This window comes from Moschus berezovskii, chromosome 15 (assembly GCF_049115385.1).
Source record: "Moschus berezovskii isolate FMDL1 chromosome 15, NW_MosBer_1.0, whole genome shotgun sequence".
Taxonomy (NCBI): domain Eukaryota; kingdom Metazoa; phylum Chordata; class Mammalia; order Artiodactyla; family Moschidae; genus Moschus; species Moschus berezovskii.
This window is the reverse complement of record NC_142474.1, coordinates 78,284,542-78,296,908: the sequence shown is the minus strand read 5'-3', so window position 1 is coordinate 78,296,908 and position 12,367 is coordinate 78,284,542. Positions and strand designations below refer to the sequence as shown.

General features: G+C 41.4%; 1 protein-coding gene across 1 annotated transcript in view; it reads right to left on the bottom strand.

Annotated features, from left to right (window-relative positions):
* SLX4IP (SLX4 interacting protein) overlaps nt 1-12,367 on the bottom strand; it is a 233,498-nt gene that overhangs the window by 73,950 nt on the left and 147,181 nt on the right. The window contains exons 5-6 of the mRNA XM_055426705.2: nt 7,716-7,805; nt 876-996 (exon numbers count right to left, since the gene is read on the bottom strand). Of these exons, the coding sequence (XP_055282680.2) occupies nt 876-996; nt 7,716-7,805 (211 nt within the window). The remainder of the gene's footprint in view (nt 1-875; nt 997-7,715; nt 7,806-12,367) is intronic.

Sequence of the window (12,367 nt, the reverse complement as noted above, 5' to 3'; positions counted from 1 at the left end):
GAGACCTTCCCAACCCAGGGACTGAACCTGGGTCTCCCGCACTGTAGGCAGACACTCCACTGTCTGAACCACCAGGAAAGTCCTTCGTTGAACATATCCCCAAGTCTCTGCATCAGGCATGGTCTAAGTGTCAGGGGTGGGGAGAAGGGAAGGGAAGATGCCAGATACAGGAGATGATCTTGGTCCTCAAGAAGATGACGTTTTATTCAGGCAAACCCCTTAATCTCACAATTCTCTGCTTCTTCACCCATAACTCAAAGATGTTACCATTCTCAGGGTAACAGGGTATTAGGGTAAGGGGTTGGGATATTCCAACTGCAGTGCCCTTGGCATTTGGGGGACACTGCCTGCTTGGGGGGGGGGGGCTGCCCTGTGCACTGTAGGATATTTAGTAGCATTCCTGGCCCCTACCCACCAGGGGCCAATAGCTCTTTACCATGGCTCCCACCCCAGTTATGACAATCCAGACTGTCACAGACATTACCAAACGTCCCCTGGGGCAGAACTACCCCCAGCTGAGAACCTCTGAGATAGTGACATATATGAAAGCATTTAGAAAAGCATAAAGCCCCAAATCAAGTATTATTGCAAATCTATTTGCAAGACTACTTGTTAAAAAAAAATCCTTTAAAGAATTTATAGTTTCCTTAGGAATGTTATGTTTTCTATTTTAATATATTTTGCCTACCATTAAAAGCCCTTTAGGGCTTTTTGGTTAATTTTCTTTACTCAAACAAAGCATCTTCATTAGGCTATATTTTTAAAATGTATCACTATACAACAACACAACTCTGACTCTGACAGTCAGAGTCAAACATAATTGCCATCTCTACAAAGCAGAAATTTTATCCGAAATCAAAGTAGTTCGTGCCTACCTTTTAAGGACAAGGGATTGGATCTTGTGAATTCTGTATCTGATGGCCTGTGCTGTTTACGAACTTGTAAGTACTCCTTCACTCTTGAATCAATGGTTTCTTTTAACAGTAAACAGACTTCCTAAAGTAAATTAAAAAATTACATATAACTTTCTAATTTAATGCAGTGCAAAAAAAGAAAGTATCATGCATATGAAAAAGCCAAAATCGAACATTTCATTTTGTTTGCTTTTTAGTTTAGCTATGAAAAAGGCATTTACATGTGTTCATGGGTAATGCTGCAGATTTAAATTTGCCACTAAGCTTTGCTTGAAACCATGTTGCTGGCTTACTCTGTGATCTAAGAAATACATTTTGCCTCTCCTCATTTCTCTCTGCCTCAGTTTCATATTTCTAAAAGGAAAATAAAAACACCAATGTAAAAATCAGGGCAAGGAGGTGAGAAAATCAGAGAGAGAAAGGCTGTTTTCATGTAAATATCAACCAATGGGATTATGACAAGTAGAAGACAGAACAGAGCCAACTCTGGCTACAAGCTGGAGCCTCAGAGATGGGCCCACTGGGCAGGGACTGCAGACTGGGAGGAGCCAAAGAGTCGGCACAATCAGAGGGAACCCCCAGCCAGTCAGAAGGGGCAGCACCCTGAAGTTTCATGCTGGGACACAGGGCACAGTGTCACCAGATTTTCTGATTTAAAAGGAACTAGAGACAGTGATTTTTACACAAAAATTTCACACTTTTAAAACTTGGTTCAAAAAAACTTTAGTATCTAACCACTATAATTCATTAGTTTCCAGGGTTTACAAATCTACTGAAAAGCAACAGCACTGATGGTAAGTTGCACAGAGAACCGGAAATCAAGAGTCTGGTTTTCTTCCATAGGCTTATTGATGATATTGTATAAGCTTCTGTGAAAACTGCTCTCTATTCACCTATTCACAGTAAAAAATAACTTCTTATATTGCTCAGAAGTAAATTAATATTTATTAGGTACCGGAAAAACATGGTTTTAATTGAATGTCAACATTCCAAATTTCTGCAGCTACTATTTTTAACATATCAGTGTTATTTATAAAAAGGAAAAAACTTAAAGCCTAACTGGACAATGGGATGACACTGCTCACATTAGCTATACTATCAGAAAAATGTAATCTGATGTAGGGAAAGGGAAAATAAAATTGCTCCCAAATCTAAATTTCTTAACCCAGATTAAGAACTGGTGTGTAAGGACAGATAATTCTGGTTCAGTTCCCAAGGACTCTGCAGAAAGTTCAGAGTTTCCAGGTCACTTCAAACCTGTTTCACTGGTTTCTCACGATGCCATCTCAGGTTGATCTCTTAGACTCTTCATAAATTAAAATGAGGACAGAGCTGTAAGCTGCTTTGAAGGGCAACAAGAGCCAAGCTTTTCTTTTGTTGCAAATACACGTACTCCTCAAACAGTATAGAAAACACTTGACTTAATTTACAAACATGAATTTCTCGATAAAATACAAACTCTGGTTTCCTCCTTCCTGATCTCATTGTGCAGCCCAAAGATGCGGTGCCTTGTGGAATACAGAGGTATTCATTTACAGTTGAATGTTTTGGCATTGTTCGTGCAACAGAAAGGCAGCCTTGCTCATACTGTTGTTTTAACAATTAAAGAATTTTGCTTCACATGCAGGGTTCAGCGATGACTGAGCTAGAAAATATGTGAAAGACATACATGGAAACAAGGATTGTTAAAATTTGGCCATAAATGCCCTATAAGGCCAGAACTAAAAATAGGAGGACAAAAATAAAGCCAAGGCCCATATACACAAACTCTCTCCCTGTAGTTACGGGGCTTTCCTTCCATGAGTCAGGTTTGACAAATGGAAGGTGGATCATGTGCGCTGTGTCGAGGTCCCCTAGTAACTGACCACAGCACACTTGGAGAAGCAGTTCTCTTCAGAACCAGGGCAAGACAAGGAAAGACAAATTCCCATCTAAACTCGAGGAGAAGCAGGAAGACCAGTCAATGAGCAAGAGAGAGTTGTACCCAACACCTCCAGGACACCAGGGGTTCATGTGTGCTTCCCAGGTTTACACGGGGAACAGCCCGAGTTCAACTGTTTGGGTACAAAGACTACTCAGGCTGGACTCAGAATAAACACATGTTTAGTACATGTGATGAGTTCCTTTTTCTGAAAAGGAACAGGATATTCTTAAGACTTTCACTACTCAAAGTGACTGTTATGCAATCAAACTGATTGCTCATGAAATCCAAATCTTGAGACGATCTAATGATTCAAAAAACATAAAAGTCCTGGGACACTGAACATAGGCTAAAGTCATATCCTTAACTAGTATTTTTCTCTTTTCTTAAACACACACACATTAATCCAGATCCATTTTAATGTCAGCAAGCATATTTTGAAGAAACAGTGTGAGGTAGAAGCCACAGAGTGTCTCCTTGTGCTTTGCATGGAGAGCCCTCTCACAGCCCACGGTGGAGCCCTGCAGGCCCCATCGTGCTCCAAGTCCCTTGGCTAAGGCATGCCCTGCGGCACAGGTAGGGCAGTGCAGCTGTGTGTGGCACCCTGGAAAATTCTGGCCTCACGCTTTGGCTGGGAAGTGAGTCACGTACTCACAGATTTATTGTAAAGCCTTCCAAATCAACTGACTCTTGGCAAAACTGACAGCATATCAACACAAAAGGTCTAAAGCCGAGGCAGTAGAGTTGGGAAAGAATGGAGGAAAATCTGGGTCTGGAATGGTGGATTCTAGGATGCTGCTAACATAAGTCAAACTTCTTGGGTGAGGTCCCCTCGGGTGCATATTGGTCACTTTGGGGGTATGAATTAACTGTTTTGAATCATTGGGACATATGTTGAGAAGCCAAAGGTTGGAATGACATGAAGGTGGACTAGAGGAGCAGGCGATGGCCTATCAAACACGAACTCCTGCAGAGGATGGTCCAGGGCTATTTACCTGAATGATAATGTTAACATCTCATGCCACTAGCATGATAAATCCTATCACACAGAACCCTGTGTCTTTCTGCTCCCAGTTTGAGGTCACTGGGTATCCTTAGCAAAATTAGGACAAAGTTCAGTTCAGTCGCTCAGTCGTGTCTGACTCTTTGCAACCCCATGAACCACAGCACGCCAGGCCTCCCTGTCCATCACCGACTCCCGGAGTTTACCCAAGCTCATGTCTATTGAGTCAGTGATGCCATCCAACCATCTTATCCTCTGTCATCCCCTTCTCCTCCTGCCCTCAACCTTTCCCAACATTAGGGTCTTTTCAAATGAGTCAGCTTTTCGCATCAGGTGGCCAAAGTATTGGAGTTTCAGCTTCAACATCAGTCCTTCCAATGAACACCCAGGACTGATCTCCTTTAGGATGGACTGGTTGGATCTCCATGCAGTCTAAGGGACTCTTAAGAGTCTTCTCCAACACCACAGTTTAAAAGCATCAATTCTTCAGTGCTCACTTTTTTTTACAGTCCAACTCGCACATCCATAGACAACTACTGGAAAAACCATAGCCTTGACTAGATGGACCTTTGTTGGCAAAGTAATGTCTCTGCTCTTTAATACGCTGTCTAGGTTGGTCATAACGTTCCTTCTAAGGAGCAAGTGTCTTTTAATTTCATGGCTGCAATTACCATCTGCAGTGATTTTGGAGCCCAGAAAAATAAAGTCAGCCACTGTTTCCCCATCTATTTGCCATGAAGTGATGGGATCAGATGCCATGATCTTAGTTTTCTGAATGTTGATCTTTAAGCCAAATTTTTCACTCTCCTCTATCACCTTCATCAAGAGGCTCTTTAGTTCTTCTTCACTTTCTGCCATAAGGGTGGTGTCATCTGCACATCTGAGGTTACTGATATTTCTCCCGGCAATCTTGACTCCAGCTTGTACTTCCTCCAGCTCAGCATTTCTCATGATGCACTCTGCATATAAGATAAACAAGCAGGGTGACAATTTACAGCCTTGACGTACTCATTTTCCTATTTGGAATCAGTCTGTTGTTCCTTGTCCAGTTCCGACTGTTGCTTCCTGACCTGCATTCAGGTTACTCAAGAGGCAGGTCAGGTGGTCTGGTATTCCCATCTCTTTTAGAACTTTCCACAGTTTATTGTGATCCACACAGTCAAAGGCTTTGGCATAGTCAATAAAGTAGAAATAGATGTTTTTCTAGAAATCTCTTGCTTTTTCGATGATCCAGCGGATGTTGGCAATTTGATCTCTGGTGCCTCTGCCTTTTCTAAAACCTGCTTGAACATCTGGAAGTTCACGGTTCACATATTGCTGAAGCCTGGCTTGGAGAATTTTGAGCATTACTTTACTAGCGTGTGAGATGAGTGCAATTGTGCGGTAGTTTGAGCATTCTTTGGCATTACCTTTCTTTGGGATTGGAATGAAAACTGACCTTTTCCAGTCCTGTGGCCACTGCTGAGTTTTCCAAATTTGCTGGCATATTGAGTGCAGCACTTTCACAGCATCATCTTTCAGGATTTGAAATAGCTCAACTGGAATTCCATCACCTCCACTAGCTTTGTTCGTAATGATGCATCCTAAGGCCCACCTGACTTCACATTCCAGGATGTCTGGCTCTAGGTGAGTGTGAGTGATCACACCTTCATGATTATGTGGGTCGTGAAGATCTTTTTTGTACAGTTCTTCTGTGTATTCTTGCCACCTCTTCTTAATCTCTTCTGCTTCTGTTAGGTCCATACCATTTCTGTCCTTTATTGAGCCCATCTTTGCATGAAATGTTCTCTTGCTATCTCTAATTTTCTTGAGATCTCTAGTCTTTCCCATTCTGTTGTTTTCCTCTATTTCTTTGCATTGATCACTGAGGAAGGCTTTCTTATCTCTCCTTGCTATTCTTTGTAACTCTGCATTCAGATGGGTATATCTCTCCTTTTCTCGTTTGCTTTTCCCTTATGTCCTTTTCTCAGCTATTTGTAAGGCCTCCTTAGACAACCATTTTGCTTTTTTGCATTTCTTTTTCTTGGGGATGGTCTTGATTCCTGTCTCCTGTACAATGTCATGAACCTCTATCCATAATTCATCAGGCACTCTGTCTATCAGAAGATCTGGTCCCTTAAATCTATTTTTCACTTCCACTGTATAGTCATAAGGGATTCGATTTAGGTCATACCCGAATGTTCTAGTGGTCTTCCCCACTTTCTTCAATTTAAGTCTGAACTTGGCAATAAGGAATTCATCATCTTAGCCACAGTCCACTCCCAGTCTTGTTTTTGCTGACTGTATAGAGCTTCTCCATTTTTGGCTGCAAAGGATATAATCAATCTGATTTCGGTGCTGACCATCTGGTGATGTCCATGTGTAGAGTCTTCTCTTGTGTTGTTGGAAGAGGGTTCTCTTGGCAAAACTCTATTAGCCTTTGCCCTGCTTCATTCTGTACTCCAAGGCCAAATTTGCCTGTTACTCCAGGTGTTTCTTGACTTCATACTTTTGCATTCCAGTCCCCTATAATGAAAAGGACATCTTTTTTGGGTGTTAGTTCTAGAAGGTCTTCTAAGTCTTCATAGAACCGTTCAACTTCAGCTTCTTCAGCGTTACTGGTTGGGGCATAGGCTTGGATTACTGTGATATTGAATGGTTTGCCTTGGAAACAAACAGAGATCAACAAAGTCCTAATAATATTATCCTTTGACTGAAAATATATTACTTATAAATTTTCTTTTGGGAGATTTCTAGTTAAGCTTCAGTTAAAGCTTACTGAAAATGGTTATCACAGAAAAGGGGTAAAAAAGTGGCACCAAAAAGTACCACCATCACCAGTTTTTCCTCCATATACCACCTTGTAATAAAATTTATTTACAGCTCTAAAAAGCTACTGTGACCAACAAATATCATGAAAGATACCAAGGGCTGTTACATCTGGAAAGTTACGTAAAAGCCACAGGCTCACTATCCTGTTTGCTCTGAGGAAGGGTCTGGAGAAGGAGGCCAAGCATGTGATGAGAGCTAGAGGCACCTTCTTGCCTTTGCCACAGCAGCACTTGGTGGGACCTCAGAAATGAGAGCTGGGAGGGACTCAGCCAGGGTCTAGGAGAACCCGTCACCCACAGAGGAGGTGGCTGAAGTTCGAGGAGGTCCACCATCACAGTCCTGTCACACAACCATTTGTTTTACTGACTGACCACCTGCTTGGCGACTGGCTGCTGTAAGCGGAGGGCTGCTGTCACCCATCCCTATACTTTTGCCAAAGGATCGTGTGGTACAGGAAAAAATTTCAGACAGGGGACAAAAGTCAGCCTGTGTCAACCCCACACCTGCTCTAGGGGCTCAGTCCATCCATTACAACCAGTGAAGATTACAATCCCTGCTTACCTGGAAAAGTCACTTTAACTTCTTCTTAATCGGCTTTTTTTTTTTTTTTTAATACAAAGAGCCCTTTCCCTCAAACAAAGAGGTGGGGAATTTCTGGTTTAAATACTAGAGTGGTAAATGAAATATATGAAATAGATGGATGTGTCAGTTTCTGAAGGAACAACAACAGAAAAAACAGGCATATGTCTGTTGTGGGAAAGACAACTCTTCTTCAAGGGTTAAACAGCACTCAAGATTTACTGTCCACTAATGAAAACGAGAGCTGGAAAAAAAGCTAACATTCCTTTTAAGAGCAGCTCCTTGCATTTGAAATAGTGAAAAGTTTTAAGGACCTACTGTATAGCACAGAGAACTAACTATATTCAATATCAAGTAATAATCTATAATGGAAAAGAATCTGAAAAGAATATATGTGTGTGTATAAATGAATCACTTGTTGTACACCTGAAACATGGTAAATCAACGACATTTCAATTTAAAAGAACAGTGAAAAGTTTCCTGGTACCTCTTTCTTCTGTTCAGAAAACCAGCTAGTATCTTTGCTTGAACCTTGCGGCAATACATGAAGATCCACCAGGACAGCAAAGTTCCGACACTGAAAGACATTAATGAAAGACTCAGCTCACACCCAGTGAACAATGAGAGAAAAGCTCACAAATTCCTACATGGTTGCTCATGATGAAATGGCAGCAAAGTTCACTGCTGGACAGAAACGTTAATATGGGGTATGATAAAACTCATAACTTGTTGTTTTTTTGCAATTTTAATATTTATTATAAAAATGCCAGGGAAAAATTTAATTTTAATCAGGACAGGAAAGAGAAAATACCTATCTCTGAACTATAACTTGACGGAGGATGCCCAGAAATTCAGCAGTTAACACTGAGAAGAATTAAAAAGGTCAGTGCCAGGTAGGCTCCAGAAAAGGAGTCGGGTAGACACACACAGGGAAATTCTTTCTTCTAGGTGGGAGAGAGCAGACAAAAGTAAGTGCATTTTCAGACCAACAAAAGGACTGGCTGGGACTGTACATCTTGGAATAGAAATAGAAGCACAGACGGATGAAAACAAGCAAGGCAGATGCTAAATGACAGTATCAAAACTCCATAAGTTTCATTAAAATATGCCTCAAAACTGTATAAAACCAGTCTTTCTCTTTCTATAGGCTAGTGCTATCTAGTACTGTGGAAGAAATGAAAACATCTCTATCTGCACTGGTAAATAGGGAAGAAAATAGCCTTATGTGTTACTGAGCATTTGAAATGTGGCTTTTGTTGACTAAGAAGCTGAATTTTTAATTTTACCTAATTTCAATCTAATTTAAAAAGCCACAGAACCAGTAGCTCTGTGGCATGGCTATAGACCCTATAAAAAGATGTAGCTTCATAAGACCTCACACTATGTGAATAAAGTAACTTGAGAATCTCAAGATAAATGGATGAACTAAAGTAACTTAAAAAAGTATTGTTGGCTGGTTTGTGGCCAGCAGGGAAATTCAATTTTGTAGCCCTTTGGCAAAAGATTTTGTTTTTAAATTCTGTGCTATAATTCAATGGTGAAAAAATATTTTCAGTAAATAGTGAGAATATGAGACATAACATGGAAAAAAAACACACAACTTGACACCTACCTCACACCATAAATAGAAACTGATTTGAGATGAATCACAGACCTAAACATTAAAAAAAAACATCTATCTTCCCAACCTTGAGGTAGGAAAAGATTTTAGACAAGACCCAGAAAGTATTAAATATAAAAGAAAAAATCATTACCTTGGACTTGACCAAAATGAAAAAACTTTGGCTCATCAAATGACATCATTAATAAAATAGATATGTATGTCAGACTGGGAGAAAATATTCATAAATGCATATGAATGACATCAAGGACTGGTGCCCAAAATATGTAAAAACTACTCCTACAAATTGATGTTAAAAAAACAACTCAAGTTTGAACAGACACTGCATGACAAAAATAAACAACTGGTGAATAAGCACGTGGAAAAGTGTTCAACATTATCATTCATCAAGTAAATGCAAATTAACACTCACTACTAAGTGACACAACTACATACCTAACACAGGGCCAGCAGGGATAAAGACTGACGCACGTCACATGTCGGTGAAGGATGGGGAGCGACCCACGCTCACACACTGCTAGTGGAGACGGAAAGTGGATCAACCACCTTAGCAAATGTCTGTCTGCTCCCTATAGTTAAACACAGTTATTCAGCATCTGAGCCAGCAAGTTTACCTCAAGTGTTCACCTGCAAGAGATGAACATGTGCACACAGAGGCATGCATACAAATGTGTATGAAAGTTTGAATTTGGAGAGTCGAAATGGAAGACAACCCGGAAGTCTCTCACCAGGAGAATACATTAATACAAATTGTGATATATTTCAAACCACTGACCCGCTCAACATGGAATGATCTCAGTAACACTGTACTGAGCAAAATGAGGCTAACATGAGAACTGTATGGCTCCATTTATATAAAGTTCTAGAAAAACAAGATTAAATCCATGTTCAAAATAATCAGCACAGTGATTGCCTAGGCAGAGACTGACTTGTGTGGTGGTGATGGGATTGTTCTGTTTGGTGATACAAGTAAAATCAATTCATTTCACTGCACATATCAATAATAAACAATTTTTAAAATACCATGCAAAGATACACTCATATTTGTTGACAGATACCTTAAATGTAAATATGATGTCCCTGAAAATGTGTGGGAATAAGTGAACTTTGGTCTGGGTAATAAATCATGAAGTACGATAGAAGATGGTCTCCTACGATGTCAAACAGCACAGTGTTACCCACAGAATTACAGTTTTAATGAGTTGCAATCAGCATTTTAAGGAAACAGATATGGGTTAAAAGCTATCAATGTGTCACATGGTAAAGTTGTCTTGTTTTGTGAAACTTAAGTATGAATGTACTGAGTTACGATATAAAGCCTAATTTTTACTGTGGGCTGTGGTCAAAAGGGTTTGAAAACCATATCCAAATATGTTCTTTTAAAAGTTTCTTCTATGTTATCAATTTAACCTTTAAGGAATATGCTGCCACCAGGTGGAGGGAGCATGCCACAACTACAGGATCTGAGTGAGGGGTATTAACCTTGATGCCACACAGACCTCTTGGGTTGCTGGTGAAGCTGATGAAACCTGCTCATAATAATGTTTTTAATGCATGGAGACACAATGCATATGACTAAACAGAAAAGCAATTACAGTGACGTACAGCTATTCATGTTTTTAAAATCCGTGATATAGCAATGGATACACTTGCTCAGTAAAGCACTGGCTATTACCATACTTTGGCCACCTGACACAAAGAGCCGACTCAATGGAAAGGACCCTGACGCTGGGAAAGATTGAGGGCGGGAGGAGAAGGGGACGACAGAGGATGAGATGGTTGGATGGCATCACCGACTCAATGGACTTGGGTTTGAGTAAACTCTGGGAGTTGGTGAAGGACAGGGAGGCCTGGCATGCCACAGTCCATGGGGTTGCAAAGAGTCAGACACAACCTAGCGACTGAACAGTAACAATCTATAAATCCAAAGCAGTGATGAACACATGTGATGTTTTCAGATATCTGCCACAACTATAATACAGTATGGAAAGAGCTGTGATTTCTAATGGTAACAGATACCGCTAATACTTCTTCTGAAAACTTCATTCATAATAAAAACAAAATTTATTAGAACTCGGTCAAAATAAGGATGTAACTTTTCTCCCATGGAAGCTCAGTGCCCTCTGAATTGTCTCATGGGCTGTCGGGGCTCCAGAGATCCCAGAACAAGAGCCCCTCCAAAGCGGGGAGAGGTGCCTCACACACGTTCTACCAGGTCTCCTGTGGGTGTTCCGCCCAACTGCTCCGTCAAACGAAGTTCTCAGCTATCCCTTTGTCCTTAGCAAGGATGATTTTCCAAATTAAAAGAAAAAAAAGTGACGGTTTCATATGCAATGGAATATTACACAGCCATTAAAAAGAATGAAACAATGCCATCTTCAGCGACACGGATGGACCCAGAGCGTGCCAAACTGAGTGAAGTAAGACAGACAGAGAAGGAGAAATACCGTACGACGCCCTCCGTTAAGTGGGGTCTGAAGAGAGACGGTACACGCGAGCTCACAGAACAGAAATACCGTACGACGCCTCCGTTAAGTGGGGTCTGAAGAGAGACGGTACACGCGAGCTCACAGAACAGAAATACCGTACGACGCCTCCGTAAGTGGGGTCTGAGAGAGACGGTACACGCGAGCTCACAGAACAGAAATATCCTAGGACGCCTCCGTAAGTGGGGCCTGAAGAGAGACGGTACACGCGAGCTCACAGAACAGAAATACCGTACGACGCCTCCGTAAGTGGGGTCTGAGAGAGACGGTACACGCGAGCTCACAGAACAGAAATACCGTACGACGCCTCCGTAAGTGGGGCCTGAAGAGAGACGATACACGCGAGCTCACAGAACACAGACACACAGTCTGAGAGAAGGCGCGCACGGCCGCCAGGGTGGGGCACGGAGGATGGGGGTGAGGGACAGTCAGGGAGTTTGGGACGGACATGTGCACACTGCGCTGTGCAGAATGGCCAACCATCAGGACCTGCTGTATAGCACACGGAACTTTGCTCAATGCTATGTGGCAGCCTGGATGGAGGAGTTTGGGGGAGAATGCAGATACATATATGTCTGGCTGAGTCTCTTTGCTGCTCACCTGAAACTATCACAAAGTTCTTCATTGAGTATACCCAAATACAAAATAAAATATTAAAAAAAAAATAGTGATGTTTCAGCAACCTGAACTGATACTGTGTAGTATCTTTTTAAAAAGAACTGAATATTAAGGTCCAATTTGGTATTTTTTCATCATTTGTGCAGGCTTCCCTGATAGCTGAGTTGGTAAAGAATCCGCCTGCAGGATACCCCCGTTCAATTCCTGGGTTGGGAAGATCCCCTGGAGAAAGGAAAAGCTACCCACTCCAGTATTCTGGCCTGGCGAATTCCAAGGATGATACAGTCCATGGGGTCGCAAACAGTTGGACACGACTGAGCAACTTTCACTTTTCATTTCATCATCTGCAGCTCTGATCACAAATAAGCTATGTATACATATACACTGCTATACAGACATACAAACTGCTGCATT